This window comes from Myotis daubentonii, chromosome 8, assembly GCF_963259705.1.
Source record: "Myotis daubentonii chromosome 8, mMyoDau2.1, whole genome shotgun sequence".
Taxonomy (NCBI): domain Eukaryota; kingdom Metazoa; phylum Chordata; class Mammalia; order Chiroptera; family Vespertilionidae; genus Myotis; species Myotis daubentonii.
The window spans coordinates 94,601,666-94,625,670 of NC_081847.1; the positions used below are offsets into that span (position 1 = coordinate 94,601,666).

The 24,005-nt window shown below is 53.4% G+C and overlaps 1 protein-coding gene across 7 annotated transcripts in view; it reads left to right on the plus strand.

Annotated features, from left to right (window-relative positions):
• Nucleotides 1–24,005, plus strand: part of ZNF521 (zinc finger protein 521) — a 274,149-nt gene that overhangs the window by 142,461 nt on the left and 107,683 nt on the right. For 4 of the 7 annotated variants that reach the window (XM_059707441.1, XM_059707439.1, XM_059707443.1 and 1 more), the window contains one exon: nucleotides 5,949–6,033. The exons of 1 other annotated variant lie outside the window; for it this stretch is intronic. In XM_059707441.1, the coding sequence (XP_059563424.1) occupies nucleotides 5,949–6,033 (85 nt within the window). The remainder of the gene's footprint in view (nucleotides 1–5,948; nucleotides 6,034–24,005) is intronic. 2 more of the 7 variants (XM_059707442.1, XM_059707440.1) reach the window with 1 other exon arrangement.

A 24,005-nucleotide genomic window follows, 5' to 3' on the forward strand; every position in this document is an offset into this window, starting at 1 on the left:
CGGGTCCCATGCCAGTCCCGGCATCTCCTAGCCCACAGCTCTGCGCAGCTCTAAGGAGCCGTCTTTCAAAAAGGCCCTAAAACGCAAGTGGAAATCCACCTGCCCACAGAGTCTAGAAACTGTTAAAACCCAGGGGGGGGGGGGCAGGTGGCACCCTCCTTGGCTGTGATGGTCACAGCCTGCATGTTGGGGGCAGGCCACCTAATTCATCCATAAATAAGGACAGTCCCTCTCGTATTTACTCCCACAGTTTGTTACATGTGAGCTTCAGGCATGCGAGTTCTTTATAGGCTGTAAAGCATAGAATCATAGGAGATGGTTCTTAATTTAGTACAGAAATCGGGGGAAGCTATGGTTCCTGGCCTCTGAGAGCTTATGCATTAGACTTAGAACAAACAAAACCACCAAGAAATTAAAACTGTTTGCAAAGCTACTTATAACCATAAGCATAGATTCTTGTTGGTGTACACCAGGTGCGGGGGGGGGGGGGGGGGAGCAGGGTAGGTTTAATGCTATAAACACACACACACAAACCAAGTACCATGAAGGGCCGATGTGTTCCCCTTGCTGTTAGGAAAATTTTCAAGCGCCACTTAGATTTCCGCATTGTTAACATTTAGCCACGTTTGCTGTATCGGTAGGTGACTCCTCTTTTGTGGTCTCTTGATAGTTAATGACAAACATCATTTCCTTTTACACCAAAGAATTCAGCGCGCCTCTCCTCACAAAAGGGACGTGCCTGCATGACCACAGCACCGTGATCAGACCTAACCAGCCGACAGGATTTCCCCGACGCCACCTAATAACTCCCTGGTGCTCAGATCCCCTCCGTTTCCTTAAACACCTTTATAGCTGTTCTCTCCCCAGATCAGAATCACGCCTTCTGGTCCAGCCAGCAGAGGTGAGCGTCGACCTATGAACCCGGAGGTCATGGTTCGATTCCCCGTCAGGGCACATGTCCGGGCTGCTGGCTCGGTCCCAGTGGGGGGCGTGCAGGAGGCAGCCGATGCATGATTCTCTCTCACATTGATTTTTTCTCTCTCCCTCTCCCTCTCCCTTCCTCTCTGAAATCAGTAAAAAAATATTTTTAAAGAAATCCCACATTCTATTCACACACATATTTATTAGTTAAGTCTTTTTGGTCTCTTTCATCTGAGAACAGTCCTTCTACTCCCCTCTTTCCCTCCTCTCCCCCCCACACACATAACCTGGACTTTTGGAAGATAACAGGCTAGGGATATGCTTGATTTGTGTGGAAGAATAGTCTGGATTTGTGTAATTCTTTTTTTTTTTCAAAGTGCTAGGTGTTCCTCTAATAGTGCTTTTCCTGAACAGGCGTGATGAGTTGCAGGGTCCACTGATGTACGGACACGTCCTGTTGCATCACACCCAGGCCCTCCGGTCAGGCCCTGCCATGATTAATCATGAACGGAATAGCCGGGCTCGTTTACCTGCGGCTCCGACTTCCGTGCAGACCATCTCTCTCTGCAGCTCTCAGAGGCTGCACACGGCCCCTCAGAAAGCCTCTCGGAGTGGCTCTGCGCCCATTCGTCCTCGTCCTCGGTCCTGCTCCGTGGCATCGCACATCGCGGATTTGTCATCCGTCACCCTCCTCCGCCAGCGCTCCATGGAGGACAGCCCCCTCAGCACTTGGCCCGCACCCGCTTCCTCCTGAAAAGGCTCGGCCTCTGTTCCCTTCAGTTACCAATTTCGAGAACAAGAAATTCATGGAGTAGTCGCTTCCAATGGGGGCAACCCAGATTTCTTTTCTGTTTCTGTTTTTGAGGGTTACTATGGATTCATCGATTTTTCTTTTATACTCAGTGTTGTTCTTGTTTTAAAGCAATTTACAAGTACCAAGTATTATTATTTTTTTAATTTGTCGAGGCTAAATGTGAAGCCTGAGTCCTAATGGAGTATAGATTGAATGGGGGGGAGGGGGAGGGGTAGTCAGAATAATGTTTTCTTTTAAGCGTGTGTGATTAAAGCTCCCAGTCATTTTTTTTTTAATTTATGGGATGCTCTTTCCTGAACGCCTCTGAGTACCTTAACCAGAGTCTCGCTGAACACAAGGGTGTCAAAAAGGCACATTCAAATTGTTCGCAAAATCAATCAAAAATAATGAGGTGCGAGGAGAAAGTTGTATCCTTGATAATTACATCTATCAGTATCAGAAAACAAAAGCGAACAATCAGGAAGTGACAACCGCACTCCCAAGCAGCACATTAAAAAAGGCTAATGAAAAAAAGCCTCTTTTAAAAATTGTACCAAATTAGCATTTCAAGTCAATTGACAACTTAAGCGCTGGTGAAGGCCAATCGGGCCCACACAATGGAAGTTCTGTCTCTGCTCTTATCTGCTTTTGAAAGGAGTGGCTCCCTTGACTTTCCTGTTGTCTCCTATGTAAATGGGGCGATTGTCCTGGGGAAGTGGCAGTCCCCCTGTACCTCACAGGCCGTCACCCCGGGGCACTTACTGGCTTAATTGGCGGTTCCCTGTGTTAGGGGTTGACCTGGAGGAAGGGGAGCAGGTGGGGCAAGGTGTCCAGAGCGCTCCTCCCAGCGTTCTTCCCGTTCTGCCCGGAAAGGGGTTAGTATCTCTGCCACCTCAGACAAGGGGTCCTGCGTGTAGCGTGTGGACCCGTGGGTGGGAGTAGCAGGAGAGCCGCTTGAAGCCTAGAATCAGGGAGCATTCCTTCCTAAATCCAGGGCTGGAGTGGACTCGCCTCCAAGAGAATGAGCTCCCCAAGGCCCCCTGTTCAGAGGTTACGATCGCTTTACTCAGAGACGGGGTGCCAGCGGGCAGGGCTCTTCACGTTCCCCTAAGTCTACAAAAAGGGGTGCGTGAAAGGTCACTTAAACTTCCTTTTTATAAATGAGGGTAAAACTGAATTTTATGCCATGGCTTTCAACGGAAAACCTCAGCACATCCCGACTGGCACATCCCCGTTTTGTCTTTGGGAAAGGAGATGCGTGAGGAAGTCAGGTTCAACGCACAGCGTTGTTAAGGCCCTGGTGCCTCGTTTTGGGTCACATTAATCTTCATTTCATCTAGCGCCAAGTTTAGCAGCTTGTATATAAGACTATGACTTTGTTACAAAGAAAAGGAAGCAATATTTTGTGAATATAAGAAGCATTCAAACCCGTAAAGAACTTTGGTGAGTTTATTCGAGCCAAACTGTCGACAGTTGCCAGGAAGCAGAATCTCAACGGATGGGGACGATGCTCCTAGAATGGCAGGTTCATACATTACAGACAGAGGAGGAGGCAGTAGGTGGGCTGAGTGAAACCCACTGGTGACAGATTAGGGAGGCGGGAGCCGGCCAAGGGGGCGGGGGAGGGGAGACCCCTGGGGTTGGATAAAACGTAAAATGATGGACACGTACAGTGGGGCCTTGACTTACGAGTGTCCCGACTAACGAGTTTTTCAAGATCCGAGCCGTCTCTCGGCCGATTTTTTGCTTTGAGTTGCGAGCTAAAATTCGGGTGACGAGCCAGCTTCAGATACCCCACCGCTAGTTGGCGCCGCGAACGTCACAGTGACGCCACCACATCGGCCCAGCATCACGTGTCTCACTCGTTCACTTTCTGATTTGACAGACGAGTAATTTGAGTTACGAGCTCCGTCACGGAACGAATTAAACTCGAAGTCAAGGCCCGACTGTACTTCTCTCACTTAGGTGGGTGCAGGAGAGTTAACAGTCAACAGTTAACTCAGTGACATTGAGGGGAAAAGGAATATTTCTTTGACATCCCAAGATACGTTATCATCAATGCAAAAAGACAACAGGGTCAGTTAAGGTCATGATGGGCCTTCGTCGAGGAAGATACCGGCCTAGGGCGTGACTACCCCCCATAAACTGCTTTTTAATTTAAAACGTTTTGATTTCAGACTGTCCTTTGTGGTGACTTTAGGTCTCCGAGTTGGCAAGGCCGCCACGCAGGCCTTCCCTGAGCTGGTCAGGTTCGCACGCGGCCCCTTTTGGTCCACGGTTTTTAAATGCCATCTGATGGGTAGAATTGTTATTCGAATTGTCAGTAGTGACAAACGGCATTTGCTTTCCGTGATAAAGGAAGACGTACACATAGATCTTCAAATGTGTCCGCTTATTTGGAAGATGGTAGTGGCGCTAGTATTTCATTATTTTGGTTTGTCAAGTGATTTTATTCTTTACTATTAGGCCAGGAGGAAAAAAACAAAAAGCCCTCCGATATTCCGCCCACATACTCATCAGTCATCATTTTTGGAGACGCTTGCCGACACGCTGGATGCTTTACTGGGCTAACGAGAGAAAGACTGGCCGTTAAGTTTATGCCTCTTTGTTTTCCAGCAGGGTGGCGAGTCAGGAGTGATGCTGGAAGTATGCTAATAAACAACGTGTAATGGAGGTCAGCCGGGAGTAAGAAATATTTCCTAACTAGTTCTAAAGGGAAATAACGTTAAAAAAGGGAGAGAGGTTATTTATGCCGCACGTGTTGCTCTATATGTCACCATCAAAACCATCTTGTGAACAGCTCCGCGCAGTAAATCCTCCTGGTGCGCGTCAGGGCGTTCGCCGTCCCCGGGAGATTGAGAGTCGGGCCTCGGGCCTCGCTCCCGTCTAGCGTGCGGCCCGTTAGGCGGTGGAGGAAGCTCCCATCCGATCCGCGCCTGCGCTGCCCTGTTTCACAGGCAGCACCCGTGTCCGCCGCAGCGGCAAACGCTGTTGTGACAATAACGAAAACTTTGCATTCGCGGCCTTTAGCACTTTAATCACGCAGGAAAGGGCACAGTCCTCGTGCCGCACGTTGGTTTTGTTGAGTCCTCTGCACGTCATTGCAGATCGCGGGCGGCTCTGTCCTGCGGCTGCTGTCGGCACACCAGGTGTGTGTGCGGCGGCGAAATGACAATCCGGTGAGAACGCCTGAGCACATGGTCATTGATGTGATTTTACAAATGTCATTTTCTCACGTTGGGGAGATTTTAGAAACGGATTATTTCACGATGGTTTTAATTATAAATATTAGGTTTCATCGGAGAGGAATTTCTGTGACTGTCTTCTGGAAGACGCAACTGATACCTTACTGAGTTCATCGCGTAATGCTCAGCCAGATGTGGGGCACAGCAGTAAAGATGTCAGATCACCCAGGCTGCTTTCTTCCAGAGCCTGGCGTGTAGAGTCAAAGGGCTCATTTCTCTTCCCAGTTGCAGGGCCCTGTGACATCAGGCCAATACTTCCTCGGGCCTCAGTTTCTTTACTGGTGATACTGGAAGTATAACTCCTGCTCTGTTCCCTCCCGGGACCTGGTGTAAAATGATGAATGGTGTTGGTATGTTCACTAGGATAAGAAATTCTATGTATTCCTTATGGAAGAAAATATGTATTTAAATGCTAGGACTTACCAATTTTTGAAACAATCATCTAGATTTCAGACTTCAGCTAAAAATTATAATTTCTAAATCTCTCAGCTAGATCCCCCGAATCTTAATTTATTGGCCATTTTACGTAGGGATATCTAGAAGCAACACCACAGTTATTTTGATCAGAATGAAAGCCTGACCTTCAAAAACACTGGTTTCTTGAAACTCCATCACCACATGTTACAGATTAAAAAAAAAAAAATACTCGCTTCTGTGTTTGACTTTAGGACTCTTTAAAAATACATCATGCCATCATTCGGGGCCTCGTGGCTTCTGACCTTTTGCCACTGAAAGCGTAGTGTTGGGAATGAGGCCACGAGGTCTGAGTGAGGAACTTGTGTAACGCGGCCCAAGCAGCCCACGGTAGGTTAGTGAGCGACGTCTATAAGACCAGCATCTCAGAAAAAGCTGCGAATAGGGCTGGGTGTGTGCGTGCGTGCGTGCGTGTGTGTGTGTGTGTGCATGTGTGCGTGTGTGTGTGTGTGTGTGTAACAAAGCCATACAAAGTGCATGCGTCTAAGTAATTCTGTCTGTACTTGTTTTCTCAGAAGAAGACCTATCAGTGCATCAAGTGTCAGATGGTTTTCTACAACGAATGGGATATTCAGGTGCATGTTGCAAATCACATGATTGGTGAGTGACCCTCTAAACCTTATTACGGACGGATGTTTCTCCTGCTTGTGTCCCTCCCTGCCTTGCCGTTACACTGAGTTAAAAGATGAATTAATTGCTCAGCCAGCACTGTGTTCCCTAAGCATGATTGATTGATTGTTTTTTTATCACTATTCGTCGGCCTGATCACGCATTAGCACGTTTCCTTTTCTGCAAGGGCCAGTTTAGACTTCTGCAGAGGGTTACGTGTCTGCTGCCCGTCAGAGCACAGGTGATTAGCAAATTAAACTCCTAATCACGTTCGCATTATTGGGAACGGACAGGAATGGTTAATGAACTGGGTGTTCGCTTTCCGTGGAGTTTGAGACGGGTTTTAATTTCAGAAGTTATTATGGTAATGGCACTGCCGCTGCTGCTGACGCATCTTTGTTTCAGAATCCAAAGTGGGGAGCCGTGGGGACGGGGACACATCAATAATTCAAATGGCCACGAGCTGGCTTGACCTGTATGGTTCCACCAGCCTGGAAGTGATCATGATGGAAAAGGTCACGTGAGGAATTTGGTGCTCCTTGTTTATTGCAGAAAATTCACACGGCTCTTGAGAGAGCGCGTCTGGGCCGAGAGCGCGTCTGGGCCGAGCCCCTGGGTCCCTGTGGCCAGTGTTCCCGGGATGTTGCGTCCATCCGCTGGGCCGGAGCTAGAAGGACCCTTTTGTCACCTGTGCACGGCGTCCCATGGTCCCTTCGTCCTCGGGGCGCGCCTCCCATGCTTTCTAATTGGATAAGACTTAGGAACAGCACCGAGAGTTCTGCCAGCCGATTAAACTTTGTCACCCAGATCTCGTTCTGCCAGTGAAATGATAATTGCTGTCTCTAAGCTGTTTCTGTACTCACTTGTATTTTTATACTATGAGAGTGTCTTTTATTTCTTACTGGCTGCATGGCGTTCCGTAACACCATCCGTAATTGTGACGTGATATTTATAAAGTCTGATTAAACTCGTGTTCTCCTGTCGCCAAACTCGAAGACAGGCCGGAATGTGCAGCAGCAGCTTCGCAGAATGTCTGTGGGAGGGCTCCTCCCACTGCTGCCGCTGACCACGCAAACCAGCCGTCCCAAACGTCTAAGGCTCGTGCAGATATTAATAAAGACAGATTCAAAGCATGTTGGGAAATTGATTAATAGGTTTTCAATAGGATTTGCTTTATCGTTTTCAAATGATGGGTCTCTGGGAGGATTACTGCTGATAAAAGACTCAGTGCTTCCTTGTGCAAAATGGAACGTGCGTGTAACAGCTAGACTGTTGGTCACTGGATCGCCGTTTCCCGGGTTTAAGGACTGGAATTGTTAGCGAAGTCTTGAACATTGAAGAGCATGTTGTTAACTGTGACAGAATAACAATGACAACTTGACTGAATGTTTAAAAGGGGGCGAACTGCGAGGTTCAAATAATGCGTTTTCTTGCAGTTCCCTTCCGTTTGGGACTAAAAAAAAAAAAAAAACTCTCCATAAACTTTCAAAACTGCTTTTTGGGGGCTGGGGAGGGTGGATTAGGAGTAAGTTCTTCTTGTGGCCGAAGTTTCATACTTCCTGGCGCTGTCGCGGGAGCAGAGGTTTGGCGGCGACCGTCCGCGACTCTGCTGTGTGCGCAGGACACACGGGCTTGGCAGGGCACACGGGCTTCGCGGGGCACATGGGCTTCGCAGGGCACACGGGCTTCGCAGGGCACACGGGCTTTGGGCGGAGCGCTCGCCGCTTGTGGGCATTGAGTGGCACCTGTGGTTCGTGCCTCTGAGGAGCCGTGTGTGGTATAGCCTTGCTTTTGGTTCTGGGTCTGCTATTCAGAGGAGCGGACCGCGTGTCTCCGCCACGTGGCTGACGTCCTGGTGCGTGGGAGGCCCGATTGGGTGCGGGTGGCAGGGCTTTCTGACCCCCGGTTCAGTGCCCTTTTCCCTGAGGTTCGCGGCCGGTCCTGGCCCTTCCTTTCAAGTTGCTTGATACCCTCCCTTGGCATTTCCTTTGATTCCTGGCAGCATTCGAGCGTCTCCCCAGCACCTTCCCCCCTCCCCCGCCGCCCCCTGCGCCTTACGGTGGGTTAATAGGACACTCACTCTCCCTGGGGTCTGAACATTTAACAGCCCACCTTCTACCAGCGACGCGAGCGCTCCTCCTCCTCACGGAGGCCCGGGACTTAACAGTCACGCTGCTTTTAATAAGAAAGCATGTGGTCCTCTTGCACTTGCGGCCTAAACAGCTGAATAGCATCCATTCGGTTGTCCTGTCTGTTGAGCATGCATCCAGGCCCTCACACTGCCTTTGTGTCGTTACATCTAGAGGCGGGGGCGGGGGGGGTGGGAGTGGAGCGGGCGAAGTCACGGAGGCTAAGATATCCTTTTCCAAGGTCCCAGTGTGATGCTTAGTCTCTCAAATGAGGCAGGCGGCCTGGTTGTGTTGGCTGAAATTCCTCCATGGAGGGTAGGTATGTGCAGGTTGTGGATCTGTGTATGTTTTTGTCTAATCAAAAAGTCATCGCAGCTGGACACGGAGCGGGGAAGAGCGATCAGCGGCGGACCCCCTCGCACTCTCTGTGCGAACGCGTGCCGGTGCGTTTGTGGGGTTTGCTATGCGCCCCTGAGGGAAAGCCAGGTCTGAGGTGGCGCCCTGCGGGCCACTCGCATCCCTTCTCTAGCCGGGTCTTTCGTGTGCTTCCCTGTCGCACACGTGTGCGAAGGCAGCCTCAGTGTCAGGCGGCCTCCGCGCTTCTTCCTGGCCCCGGGCTGTGGGCCAGGGACACGCGTGTAAGGAAAACCATCACTGTTTCTAGCAGGTCCGCACCGGAGCCGGCTGCCTCAGTGCCCACAGCCAGTGGTGGACACGTGGTCTGAGTTGCAGGAATAATTATTCCATGAGAATGCAGGAGGGATTTGACTTATGTCTATTAAGGAAAAAAAGGAAACCTCACACACCACCCCCTTTTGACACATTTCAGTAAGAAATCAGACCAGTGACTGTATTTAGGGGTTTCTTTTCTTACACACACACACACACACACACACACGCACACACACATGCACACACATTCACATACACACATGAACACATGTTCACATATACACGTGCACACATGCACATACGCACGCACATACACATACACACATGCACACACACACACACACACGAGCTACAGAACACTTGGACCACCTTCCTGGGAAAGGCTTCCCTCTCAGGGCACAGGGGAGAGCCTCTCCCTGCTGCCTGGTCCCTCCACACAGTGTAGTTGGGGTTTGCCCTGAGGGTGCAGAGAGCAGCCATTGTGCCGGGTGCCCTGCACCTCATTCCTCACGGCTCTGTCAGCTCCGTGCATACGTGCATCCTTCCATAGGAGCTGTTACATCTCCTTGAGGGTGCTGTGTCACTGTGCTTGGTACGGGTCAGCCCAGGTAGAGATGAAACTGCAGAATGCAAGTGGGGTTAACCCAGCGAGCCCCGCCTCCGAGACCCCGAGGCCCCGCAGCCGGGAACGTGTCAGAAGCTAGGGTGAGGGCCGACCAGGCCGTGATGGAAAGAGACGGACGCCTTGCCAACAGCTGTTCGTGAGAAGCTGCGTTTTCTCGCTCTGGTAATTCTTGACCAATAATTGCCGTCCTCTAATGACCTCGTTCAGTTACAGAGGAGTCTCATCCCTACAGAGGTTGGCGTTGCGACACGCACGTTAAGTCCCCAAAGAGACGGAGTGTCCCCACAGCCACACGCGCTGTCTCGGAAGCGCAGGAGCGAACTGCGGGCGGCGGGGCGGACACCGCAGCCCCTCTCCACCGCAGGCCGGGGCGGCACGGGGGTCCGGGAGGGAGGGGCCGTTGTCCCCGAGCGGTCGCACACTGTGGCTCGGAGGACGGTGGTCAGGGTGCAGCTGGGCTGTTCTCCGCCTCCCCTAACCTTCTTGGAGGGCGGGTAGGAAGGGAATGGCTGCAAGCCACTCACCTAAGACTTGTTTTTAAAAATCAACTTGGAAATGATGACTTAATGCTGTGTTTTTTTGTATTTTTCATCTGATCCGAAAGACATGTCCTAACCACAAAATTGGGCCTAAGGTGGCAGAGTGCCCTGTTTTGTGGAGAAAAAAAAGGAAAATCCAGAAATAGTCACTAATGAACATGTCCCAGATGGACCAGGTGATGTTTAGAGCATTTTGGGGAAACATGTATATCTCTTAAAAAAGCAAAACTAGAATTTAAGACTATATTGCCCTGGCTGGCTTGGCTCAGTGTATAGAGCAGTGATGGCGAACCTATGACACGTGTGTCAGAGGTGACACGCAAACTCATTTTTTTGGTTGGTTTTTCTTTGTTGAATGGCATTTAAATATATAAAATAAATATCAAAAATATGTCTTTGTTTTACTATGGTTGCAAAGATCAAAAAATTTCTATACGTGATACGGCACCAGAGTTAAGTTAGGGTTTTTCAAAATGCTGACACGCCGAGCTCAGAAGGTTCGCCATCACTGGTATAGAGCGTTGGCCCTCAGATGGAAGGGTCCCGGGTTTGATTCCAGTCAAGGGCATGTAATTTGGTTGCAGGCTCTATGCCCAGCCCTGGACAGGGCACCTGCTGGAGGCAACCAATCGATGCGTGTCTCTCTCTCACATGGATGTTTCTCTGTCTCTCCCCCTCCTCCCTCTCTTTCACTCTCTCTAAACATCGATGGAAAAATATCCTTGGATGAGGATTACCAACGACAAAGACTGTAAATGCGAGGTAATATGAAAACAGTGGACACAGATGCTATTTCCATTCGAATAGCTAACTCTCAGTGCCGTGTAGATAAATGCGATTTTAAGAGGCGTGGGAAGGTCAAGCCTTCTGCGGCGCCCGCGAGAAGATGCGAACCCCGTGCGTTACGCTGCACGTGGTACACATCCCGGACGTGGGGACGGGAAGAGGACAGGAGTCAGTCTTGTACGGGGTGCGCTGAGCTGGTTGTGGGCGTTGGTGCTGCCGTTTGCTAGATGCCTCAGGCCGCAGATGGCCTCCTGTCCCTTCATCCCTTCAGTGGGCAGCGTGCTGGGCGACTGGTCTTCATTAGGGTCTGGTGACGTTCAGTATCACCTCCGCAGCATTGGAGCCTGAGCGCTCTCGCCCTGGCGTAGACGAAAGCCAGTGTTCCAGGACCGTGGTGTCTCTGGGCTTTATGTGCCTCTGGGGGACATGACCAGAGACGTGGATCTCTGCACGGGGGATAGGGGGCCGCGTGGCCCTGTAAGCTCTCAGTGTCCGTTGGCTGCGTTTCTTCCTAAAGAACAGAAATGCGTCTACAGTGATGTGGGGCGTCCACAGGCGTCCACACTGCACTGTCCTGCGAAGCTCAAAGGCATCGGGTCCTCTGGAGTTTACGTTAATTCTCAACGAGGTGATTGCATTTTTTTTTTTAGGTCATCTTCATTTGATTGCTTACAAAACTCAGGGAATTCAGAAACGAGCATTTGGTGTTCAATACGGTGAAATACTGGCTTATTTCATCCAGAGCTGGATTAAAAGCGATGAAATCTGGGCAGTTTACTGGTAACAGAAAGCTACCCTCGTGTGGGCAATGCTGGCTTATTTGAAAAGCCCACAAAGGGTTTCTGCATGGACCGTCCAGAAGGGACCCCTCTCTTTCATCGCCATCTGCACAGGAGCCGAGGACTGGGCCAGGTCATCTCTCCTCAGCTGTCAGGGCATTAGCGTAGGTAATGGAGCAAGCGCCGCGTTCTGCTGGGTGTTGTTTCTCAGAGATGCTCATCGATTTACACAGATAATTCTATTTATTTCTCAGAGTTGGTCCAAGTGAGCCGGGCAGAGCATTTCCAATGACTTTATCTTTGTGTGCAACGTAACTTTTGTTTAAAACACACACACACACACACACACACACACAAAACCGTGTCACACCTACTGTGCAGATGGCTGCATGGTTTGTAAGCCAGCCAAAACATTTAAACCGATGTGCGAGCTGGGGATAGAGCAAGCGAAGGATGCGGGGGAGTGCGGGCCACCGGTTCTGATAATCAGAGGATTCCAAGTTGTGTGCCGTGCGGAGGGCTGGTCACAGCGATGGCGGGGACGCGTGCCAGGGCCGGCAAGGTGCCTCCTGGATCTCAGGATGGCGCCTGGGCCCCGCAGGCCGCGGTTTGAGAACCGCACATTTGCTGTACAGCTGGCGGCTCTGTGTGGGGACATCAGATAAAACTTACGTAGAATGAAGTGTTATTGCTCAGGATGAGATTGTTCAGAGAGGGGACCTGAGACAGTAACTGAACCCGGAGCCCTGGTACCCATGAAGCAGACTGTAAATATAAAGAGGGCTTAATTATCTGCGCGATTTAACAGGAACTCGGGGTGTGTTCAGAAAGGACACGGAGGCGGACGCGGAGCCGGGCTGAGTGGGGCCACGCGGCCTCCTCCTGGCTCCCCCGCTCACCTGCCTGAAAACAAAGGCAATTTTAAAGAAAATAAAAGAACGAAATGCCTTTAAAAAACAAAACATCTTTCTGAGATGAGACAGTTTTCCAGAGCTCTTTTAGTTATTTGGATTCTTATTTCTTAGACAACTTTTAGAGAGAGCCTCTGAGCCCCTCTCTCATTTCAGGGTTAAGCTATCAGGAGGCAATTCAGAGTGGCCCTTGTTTGGTGTTTTCGCCTGCTTGCAACAGCTGTGATTTTCCAGAATCCAGAATCCTAGCCCTGGCAGGTTTGGCTCAGTGGATAGAGCGACGGCCTGTGGATTGAAGGGTCCCGGGTTCGATTTGGATCAGGGGCACAGGCCCGGTTGTGGGAGGCAGCCGATCCATGACTCTCTCTCGTCATTGATGTTCCCATCTCTCTCTCTCCCTCCCTCTTCCTCTCTGGAGTCAATAAAAATACTAAAAAAGGAAAAGACGATCCTGGCTGTTCGGGGAGTTTCTGGGTTCCACGCCACTCGCACAGCCTCCTGCACGTCCGTGGTGACGGTGGTTTTCTGAGGGACGGAGACGCTGGCGGAGACGCAGGCAGGTGGGAGGTTGTTTCTGGCACATTTTGGAGTTTCTCTGCCCGTGAAGAGGCCGGGGAGACTGTGGCGCTGGGGCGGGGCCCGGATGCCGGTGCCCTGGCTGGGCTCGGCACGGCGATGCAGGGAGGACAGCGTCCGCCAGATGGACAGCTCCCTGTGACGGGGCCAGCGGAGGGCCCGGCTCTCATGCTCCCTGCGCCTTGCTGTAGACCAGTGGTTCTCAACCTTCTGGCCCTTTAAATACAGTTCCTCATGCTGTGGCCCAACCATAAAATTATTTTCGTTGCTACTTCATAGCTGTCATGTTGCTACTGTTATGAATCGTCACGTAAATATCTGAGATGCAGGATGGTCCTAGGCGACCCACATGAAAGGGTCGTTCGACCACCAAAGGGGTCGCGACCCACAGGTTGAGAACCGCTGCTCTAGACCATGCTGCGCGGACCCACTTTCCACTCGCTGCCTGATATGTTTGCTATCAAATGTGGCTCTTTGTTCCTTTTTCTTCTTTAAATATATTTTTATTGATTTCAGAGAGGGTGAGGGAGAGAGAGATAGGGCCATTGAGGATGAGAGAGACTCATTGATCGGCTGCCTCCTGCACACCCCCCTCCCGCCCCCTTCATGAAGATCGAGCCTGCAACCGGGCATGTGTCCTGACCGGGAATCGAACCTGTGACCTCCTGGTTCATGGGTCAGCACTCAACCACTGAGTCACTGCGGCCGGGCACAAACGTGGATCTCTGTCTCTGAGTGAAGTCTGCAAAACGTTCTTGAATGGAGGACACAAGTGAGCAATAGAGACACACACAGAGCCCTGCTCTCCGACGCAGGACACACAGCGCATCGGGGTCTGCTTTTCAGGGTCGGGCAGGCACGCACGAAGGAGAGGCTCTAGGACCTGTTTCCGTGGGCTGCGTCTCGTTTCAGGGCCATGGATAGCCGGGAACAAAGGCAAGGGAGTGGCCTGGAGGGGGTGAGGAACCGCAGCCGCGGCTGCATCCTGGGCGGGTGGGGCTGCACAGGTCACCTTTAGAATTATGCCGATGACAGCAGAGCCACCTGCCGAGACCGCAGGTACCGCGCTCAGGATGGCGCCCGCGCCCGGCCGGCCGCCGTCGGAGGGCGCACATTTGCTGTACAGCTGGCGGCTCTGTATGGGGCGGCCGTGTGGGCTGGGAGGGAGCTGGAAAGGAGACAAGCATGAAATTTCTTCTAACCCCAACTCGGTTTTTCTGTGCTGTTGGCTGCCTCTCAGCTCCTTGACAAAAAAAAAAAAAGAAAAAAACCAATCAGGCCCCCTTTAATCCGCCTGTGATTACCACTGGTATAAAAAGAGGAGCATAATGAGGAAAAATGCCTCGTTTTGTTGCCTTCAAAAGCCAACAAATTGGAGTTAACTTGACAGGAAGTGGCTTAATAATTAGATTATTTATTTATTCCTGACACATATCCCCCTGTTACTAGTCTCAGGAGACCCCGGAGATGGTACGATTTTCAAGCTGCCATTACTTGGCTGTCTTCTGTGAACAAAGAAGCTACTATCTATCAGTCAATTAAATGTGCTCTTCAGGCGGGCCGCGCAGGCCGCGGAGGGAGCCCTGGGACGGTGGCCGGCGCCTGCCTCAGTTCTGTACATCACACTCTCAACTGCGGCCCGCAGGGAGGGAGTGGAGTCGTGCATTAAAATATCACTTGTTGATTTGTTTGCTAATGAAGAGCCATTGAAATGTTTGTGTATTTCTAGGGCAAAATGGTTGCTAACGGGCCTCCTCACCGGCGTGTCTTAGTTCATCTGCCCCGAGTGCTTATTTAAGGATTACTAAAATTAAACTCAACAACCAGATAGGAAAACAGCTCTGAGAGGACAGGAGGTGGGTTTTGTGTTTTTTTAAACTATACTTTCATCAGATGGAGTGAATGAAGGCAGGAAAATAGAGAGAGGGTGCCATTGCAACCCCTGGCTCGCATTGTGTGAATCTGAACCGCCGGCTTCCTCTGACAGAACGTGGGAGTCTTTCTCGGGGTGGGGAGCTGCCTTCTCAGTGCTGAACGCCAGGGAATCCCTGTGAGGACAGTCTACGTGGATACTGTACCTTTTTAAGGCGAATGACGTTTGGTAGCAGTTTCTCTGACTCGGTGCGTATGCAGGCCCGTCCTTCTCAGGAGCTGAGTGGGGGCTTTTACAGCCGAACGCATAGAGCGTCCGTGATGTGTCGGACCCGTGATGTGGGAGGCAGTCGCACAGCCCCGCCGTGGCGCAGACGCGGGACTTGCTTCTCCGTATGGTCCTTTGCCTGCTGCCTCTGTCTTCTCTGTAGCATCACCTGCTTTCCTAAGTGGCGGTGACTTTTCAGCCAGTGCCTTCATCTCTTAACACATTTATCGGCTTCTTACCACTCGCCGTGTCTTTGCTGGACTCCTCTGACTCCCAGTGTTTGGCTGTAAGAATGTATCTGTCGTTAGGGGTTGGGGGCCCCAGAGCTCTAGGCGCCCGTAACATCCTGCCGGTGCTCTGCTGAGGTGTGTACTGGGGGCTCCGCCATGGACAGGGATAAATTGGGAATTTAAACCAAGGCCACGGAATATTGAAAAGTGCCCCCTCTTCTTCCCATCAGACTTTGGAAGCCTGTATTTTCACGATGACCTGACAACAGGCTGTCAGGAGTTCATTTACGCTGTCACCGGATAGCCACGTTCCCTATTTCTACCCTGTTATTCCAAGTCATTTTGTTAGAAAAAGCTTAGCCACGCGGAGGTGTTCCGTAATAGAAAATGAATTTGAAACACTTTTCATTAATTGGTGATTAATATATTTCAGGATTAGTTTAAGCAGGGCCCTACCTCCTGCCCAGTCAAGTATGTTCTGGTTAATATCCAATTATCTGCACCTTCGTAGTTATTATGTCTTAATATTTCGGATGTGAGATCCAGGAGCTGGAGAGCAATGCTAATGAGGACCGTAGAGCAAGAATTAGCCAATGACATACTCAGTGATCCTTGGTGAGGAGAGAGTCTCCCCGGAACACGTGCTCGCCTCTTCCAGGCACCGCCCGAGAAGTGAGGCCACGGCCACAGGCAAGAACCAGGAAACTCACCATCTTCCCTCTTCCATCATCGTCGCCTGAACGTTCAGGGTTCAGCTTCGTCTCAAAACAGGGCGTTCCCTTTACGGGGAGTAAGAGTAGGCGACCGAGCGCTCATCTGCGTGTTCCGAACAGGAGACGCCATGTCCTTTATCTTCCCGTTGAACAAAGTCACAAGTTGTCTCCTCCTGGGGGAGGTTTTAACGCGGATCCGTGGAAGCGCCTTTGCTGCGGCACTGAGGGCGAGGCTTCCTGCCCCTCCCTCCTCTTCCCCACGGTTATGGCCACGCTGCGTGCGGGTGGCCGCGCTCCATGCAATTTCTTCCCAGGTAATTTCAGCGTTGAACCCTCCGCCGAGGCTCCCCGGCAGGGCCCCCGGGGGCGCGTGCCGCCCCCCACCACGCCGGGCACGCGCACCACCCCTGTGCACGCTGTGCTGTAATGAAGCCACGTCAGTAAATTGCAGAGCGGGGGGTTGTTGCACGGGGCTGACTACGGCACCTCGGGGTCCATTTGCACCAGATTATTCTTTTTATGGTTATGATTCCTTCCCCTCTCCGGTGCTCTCTTGCTGCCCAACTTGCTGTTGGCCACTTGCCGCCCCGAGGGGCCTGAGGGAACATTGCGGGCCTCATTGTTTCTCCAAGGCGCACGCCATCACCGTTCACTTCCAAACCCAGAGGCCCGGGCTCCGCGGGCTTTGTCGCTGCTCCTTTTCTCCGAGGGCGGCCTTTCTCCCGCTCCTCGTCGCCATCTTCCTAAGAGAACAGATTCGTTAGGAACAAAAGTGGGCCCATTGGTTTGCAGACATTTCATGTCGCTGTTATGGCTCTGCAGGCAGGAAGGTCAGCTGACCTTGTCCCTCCCCCAGGGCGGTCCACTAATTTGCAGAAGGGACGTCCGTGGGATTCCTGTTTAAGGAGAAGATTTGTATTTTCAATATCTTCTTGGGTTTCATTAAAACGTGAGGTCATTATGAATATTGTAGAGATTAGTAACTTCTCCTTACGAAGTAGCCATTTCCTGCCCCAGCCAACTCCTGTCGCCCAATAACTAATAAAAAATCGGTGTGGCCTGAAGGCAGGGGCCTTGTCGTCTTACCAGACAGAGCTAGGAGCCAGGTTTGACCCGGGGTGGGTGTGTGTGCATGTGGGTGACGCTAACCGATCTTGGGGCCTGTGTCCTTGTGTTCCAGCTGCTACTGCAGGTGCTGTTCTGCTTCTCTCTGAGCCTGGGCCACGGCACCGCGTCCCGGGTGAAATCTAGAGTTAGAGCCGACGCACCTTCCATTGAGCCATCAACCTGCTGGGCCGGCGACGCCAGGCCCAGCCCCTCGGCCGCGCGCTTCCGCTGGTGGGCCCGAGGACATTGATTTTGAGCTGTCATTTCTGGTGCACATGCTGTAGAATGGAAATTTAAACCTTAATCCACTCAGGAATGCAATTAATTTTTAATGGGCAGTAATACTAATTGAAATAGCCTGAATTTAGTAAGTCACCACCAGACATTTTCCAAAGCAAGAGGCTCCACCGAGAACTGAGAGGACAGAGCATCGCTCTTGCGCATTTCCAGGACGGAGGCCCACTCTGGCTCCGGGGAGGGGCTGCTCTTTAAATTAGACCATAGTGCACCTCTCTGTGCATAGAGCTCGTTTTTCAGAGAGAATTCCTACTGTTTTACCCTCTGGAATAGGCAAAAAATGTTCCAATTACTTTTTTGTAATGCAAGAGTATATTAACATTGTTTTCTAAAGCAATTATGAAGTCACTTGTCAGCAATGTCATGGTTAAACACACGAGTCTTTTTAAAAGATATATTTTTATTGACTTCTTTAGAGAGGGAGGAAGGGAGAGGGATAGAGAAGAGCAACATCAGTGATAAGGGAGAAACATCATTGATCCGCTGCCTCCTGCACGTCCCCTACTGGGGATCGAGCCCGAAACCCAGGCATGTGCCCCTGACCAGGAATTGAACCTTGTGACGTCTTGGTTCATGGGTCAACACTCAACCACTGAGCAACACCGGCCAGGCCAAACACAGCCATCTCAATGATCAATCTCATTGTAGGCTATGGATTTGAGATCCTGTTCCCAGACGTGAGGAGTAGGTTGGTTTATCAGCGTCTGTAAACCCGCTGCCTTGTTTGGTGTGTGTGTTCCCGAGAACCAAACGTGCGCCCCGCTTTCTCTCACTGGAAATTGCCTTTCGCTTCTGCGCATTATTTCAAAATGGCCTTTTAAATGTGTTGTGAGGGCTTCTTTTTTTTTCTAGCCAGAGGAACACAAATTTTGCACAGTAAAACCAAATGATTTCCAGTCATTTCTACACTAAAAACGTTCTTTAACCACATTTATCTGCTGGTAAATGAGGATTTTAAAATGCATCAGCTCTGCTGATGAATGGGCACAGTGTTCAAACGGGCACCCGCATTAAGTTAAAAAAGGCAGCACCGTACATCCTGCTCCGTGGCTCCCGCATCACGGTATCTAATAAGCCAACAGCGCTGTTAAATATTTAGTGAAGTTCCCGCGAACCCTACATCAATTCACGTGGGATGGGAAGACATTTTTGCAGCATGTGAGTAACAATGATGGCGGATATGGGAAGCGCTGTGGCACGGTTTCTCAGGGAGTGTGGGTAGCAGGGCACGAGTGAGTGCAGCAGCTACACCCTTGCACTCCTGTGTCAGTGCCCACCCTCGCACTCCTGTGTCTGTGCCCACCCTCGCACTCCTGAGTCAGTGCCCACCCTCGCACTCCTGTGTCTGTGCCCACCCTCGCACTCCTGTGTCAGGGCCCATCCTTGCACTCCTGTGTTAGTGCCCACCCTCGCACTCCTGTGTCAGTGCCCACCCTCGCACTCCTGTGTCAGGGCATACCCTCGCACTGCTGTCAGGGCACACCCTCGCACTGCTGAGTCAGTGCCCACCCTCGCACTCCTGTGTCAGGGCACACCCTCGCACTCCTGTGTCTGTGCCCACCCTCGCACTCCTGTGTCTGTGCCCACCCTCACACTCCTGAGTCAGTGCCCACCCTCGCACTCGTGTCAGTGCACACCCTTTGTATTAAGGGTCCAGACTGGCTTGCATTTCGCCATGGTTCAGTGAAAGTGCTGTAGGGATCATTCTGGTGGGAACTAAAATGTCATTGTCGCATGTTTTTGAAAAGGAAGACCTTACGTTTCACTTTTTAGTCTTGTTCGCTGCAGTTCAGCTTCACAATAGGCATGCTCTCCTTTTCACTGAGAGGAGAAGGGAGGAGAGGAGGTGAGGGAAGCTCAGAGGGGCACCGAGAGCATACCGAGGAAGCAGATGGGGGGTAGAGTTGTCTCGGCACCCGTGTGGGTGTGCTGTGACAGATGCTGAGGGACAGGGCACACCACTGATGTGTGCATAACAGATGACCTCTCTCCGTTTCTTTCTTGTCATACTTGAGAGTTACTTACCCAGATAACAGTCATAGTCCTTTTCGTCTGGAATGGAAATTGGTTTCTAGGGTCCTTAGGCGAAAGCATTGCAGGTTCATGTGATGCTGGCCTGTGACGGGCCTCACGCTGGTGGTTCGGGTCCCGCAGAACTTTCCGTGGGAGCAGCGTCAGCAGCTCTGAGGGTGCAGGGGCGGAGGCTGGCGCTCGCTGGTATCTGCATGGGAGGCGTTTGCTCTTCGCGGAGCCCACTCCTGGAGTCTCTGCCAGCCCGTGTTCTGTGCAGCCAGTGACCACCTATCTGTCCCTTCCAGCTGCAGGAGAGCCCGTCCGTGCAGGGCGGCTGACCGATCCGATCGGCTGAGTTCACACAAGGAGAAACTCGGGAGGCATTCGCTGGGGGCGATGCCTTTGGGGGCGCAGTGACGTGGATCACCGGCATGTTCTGACCAGGAATTCCGCCACGGAGGAGGGAGAGGCGCCCGTGAGGCAGGAGGGCGGGCGGGTGGAGGTGCCTCGCTCCATGTGCGCTGACCTCGGGTGAGGAGAGGAGAAGGCCCCGCTTTGCCGCGCGCTTGCCGGGCGGTGAAAATGCTGCTTCAGGTGCTTTCTGCTACTCACATTGGGGAAGGTGCTTATCCTGTGATAATCACCATCAAGGAATATTAATGCGTTCAGCACCTGTAACCCAGAAACTCATTACGGCCGAAGCTGTGCATCATCTGCGAGCAGAGGACTTGGCCTGGCCCGCTCCTCCCGGGCGCCCGGCGCTGCGCTCGCGGGCGGGTCCGCGCCGGGTCACTCGGCTATTTTTGAAGCCCGAGCTGCGCAGCTCTGGAGCCGCCGCCTTCTGTCCATCCCGCTGCCCCCTGCTGCCTCTGGCCGCCCTCCTCCCAGCGGAGTGCATTGCGCCGCGCAGTGCGGGGCCCAGGTCGCAGTGAAGGAGCCAGAAGGGCCGCGCCCGGCGGGAGGTCAGCCACGGGGTCGGCGTCCATCCCCCCGCCAAGGGGACGCCGGAACCGGCACGTGTCCGCTGCCTTTGAGCGAGGGCCCGCGGGCCCCGCGTCCTGAATGCAGGTGCCCAGCGGTGAGAGAGGGTGCCCTCTGGGCCCCCCGTGGCCTCGGGCCGGGGCCTGCGTCCAGGGCTTCCGGAGGCCCTGTCCCTCTTTCCCAGGATCCTGCGCGTCCCTGGGACCGGCCCCCAGGTCTGCGGCGTGTGTCCGAGGCAGCGGTGGGCAGTTTTGTCCGTTTAAAGCCGGCCCCTGGGGCACGGGGACAGGACGCGAAGGAGCGTTTCTGGTGGGTCCGGAGTCCTGGAATCCGTCCGACCCCGGTGCCCGCTGTGTGCGTGGCGGCGCTGGTGAGCGGCGAGCGGTTAGTTTCACGAGCGTGAGGCTGCTCAGCGGGCGGCGCCTGCCATGTTTTCAGGTGGTTAAATCCCAGGGTTCCCTTCCTCCGACCCCCTGCGCCTCTCCCGTAGGGGCGTGTTCCGCTGCGTGCCCCGGCTGCGTGCCCCCGCTGCGTGCCCCCGCTGTGTACCCCTACTCCGGCTATGTGCCCCGGCTGCGTGCCCCGGCTATGTACCCCTACTCCGGCTGCGTGCCCCCGCTGCGTGCCCCGGCTGCGTTCTTCAGCTACGTGCCCCCGCTGCGTGCCCCGGCTGCGTGCCCCAGCTATGTACCCCTACTCCGGCTATGTGCCCCCGCTGCGTGCCCCGGCTATGTACCCCTACTCCGGCTACGTGCCCCCGCTGCGTGCCCCGGCTGCGTGCTCCCGCTGCGTGCCCCGGCTGTGTGCCCCTACTCCGGCTACGTGCCCCCGCTGTGTGCCCCGGCTGCGTGCCCCCGCTGCGTGCCCCGGCTGCGTGCCCCCGCTGTGTGCCCAGGCTACGTGCTCCCGCTGCGTTCTCCAGCTACTTGCTCCAGCTGCGTGAGGCGGGGCCGAGAGCAAGATGCCTAGCCCCGTGGGGCGGTCTGGCTTCCCAGGCAGCTGCGTGTCCGGGGTCACACTGTGCGCCTGGCCTCGCTGCTGGGAGGACGAGAACGTGGGCTTCGTGACTCCCCACGGGCCCCGAGGAGCAGGTGACTGTGAGTCCCACGGCCTGGCTGCGCTGAGCTGGAGCGCGGGACCCACCAGCGGGAAGCTGAAGGCTGTTCGCCAGCTTCCGGCCCGGAGGAGGGTGCCCACTGGGTCCCGGCTGGGGGCGCTGGGGCAGGTCCAAGTGCCCACGGCCCAGCCGGCACACGGGCGATGGTCTGGACTCTGGAGTGAGTGGCGGCGGCGGAAACGCCTGTGAACATTGAGGACGTGAGGGCGAAGCCGCCGGAAGTCCCCGCGGGTGCGCAGGCTCCCCCGGAAGCGGCTGGTGCCTCCGTATTTGTTGGCTCTGCGTGTGGAGGGGACGCTCGCGGCGCAGACGGAGGCGGCCCCGAGCTCCGGGCCGGAGCTGGCGGTGGAGACGGCTGTACGGCATCACCATCCCGGGTGAGTGCGCCCGAGATGAGACGGAAGCCACACCATGCATGTTCACGTTTACGGTCACTCTTTGCCCAGGACGCGGCGAGGCCCACGTGGCAAGCATGGCCTTCGACGTGGTTTCTGGGCCGCCCCTGTCCTCGGGTGGCTGCCCGTGGGGCCACGCCCGGTCGCCGTGACGCGTGCCCGGGGAGTGGTGCCGGTAACGGGCTTGTTGGTCACAGAAAGGGCTCCCTTTAGCCGGGAACGACGCCGGCAGGAGGCTCGGGGGCGAGTTTGCCTTCCGAGTCTGGGTTGGTGTGGGGCCCCGCTCGGAAAGCTCGCGTTTCCACATGAAAAGGCGATTTCTGCTTGCTTTCGAGTCGGTGTTTCCCAGCCTGCACCTGGCGCCGCCCGTCACGTGGTCAGCGGAGCTGCCCGTGCACCCCTCGCAGAGGCCTTCAGTGGGGGCGGAGCTTGGCAGTCCGAGTCCGCTCTTCCGTGAGTGACCGCGGGTTCCCCACGCGGGATGGCCTCGGAGAGGGAGGTGGTGGGGTCTCGCGTGTTTAGGCGTCTCTCTGTGTGTGTGTTGCACGTGTGCACACGCCTTTGTGCAACACGCAACACGCGCTGGGCGCCAGCCTCTGGTGCACGCCCCTGCGCGGCGGTGAACGCGCTCCCAGCAGCTCGGGGCGCGTGTGCAGGTGGAATGGAGCCGGGGAGGCCTCTTGGCGTTTCGTGTTCGAGAGAGAGATTGGAAAAGGGTGTTTTTTGGCGTGGCGCCCTTTTTCGATGTAATTGCAGCTTCATTAGGACTTGGAAGCGTTTCCTGTGGTTAAATTTAATCAAATGGCTCAGAATAACAAACGTGTACACTTAAAATTCCAGGGCAAGTTTTGTACACGAAACATGGTTTTTCTAAATGTAACACACACACACACACACACACACACACACACACACACACACACAGCTGCTGCCACCCCCCTGTCTTGTGAATGGCCTAGCTCCTGTTCCCTGTTGCTAATGAATTGGTAATTGATCGCCTGTAGAAGTGTATGTCCTGAGAAATCCCTGCCCAGAGGTCTGGGGTTCGATCTCGGTGAGAACCAAAATGTGAGCACAGATGTCGAGGGCACTACATAGACTGCGCTGAGCAGGTACCAGGCGTGTATTCCTTGGGCGGCGATAGGGCCTTGTGGCGTGATTGCCATTATACAGACGGAAACTGAGGCTGGAGCCATGGCCCCAAGGACAGTGCTGGTGGGCGTGGAGGGAGACGGACGCCCCCTGCGACCCTCACCCGCTGGCCGCCATGCAGAGCCATGCCCTCCCCGGCCCGCGCTGGGCAGGGGCGCCGCCGGGTCTCCGCAGGGATTCCATTGTGTCAAAGCTGAGGCTGGTGGCGTTCTCCAGGCAGCAAAACGTACCCTCGGCTTAGACATTTTATATTCCCGTGACGAGCACTAAGTAAGGATTTAGCCTGGTGGTTTTCCTCTACTTCCTAAATCAAACTACTTTGAAAGCACTAAGTATATTTCTGCTTCAGAATTTTTTTACTTCTACATTGTGGGAAATAGGCAATGAAATGGCAAAGGGGGTAAGTTCAGTCGGAATAGACGTTCGAGTGAGACATGCTGTTGTGGCTGGAAACAGATGGGTGCTCGTCGTTCTGCAAAGCAGCCAGGGGAGGGGTTATGTTCAGGTCTTTTGGAAGGTGAGGCGGTAGATTTAAATGGCAGTAGCTTTGCTCCGAACGGGGTGGAGTATCCAGAATCACACTCCCGAGCATGCGAAAGCCCATGTGCCTCTGTCGTGTCCCAACGCGCCTAATTCTGTTTGTTTGTGTGTTTATTTATCCACTTAACTTTTCACGGACTTTAGAGAGAGCCTCAGGAAGACAGAGAGAAACATCCGTTCGTTCCACTTGTCCATGCGTTCATTGGTTGGCTCTTCTGTGTGCCCTGACCCTGACCGGGGATTGAACCTGCAACCTTGGCG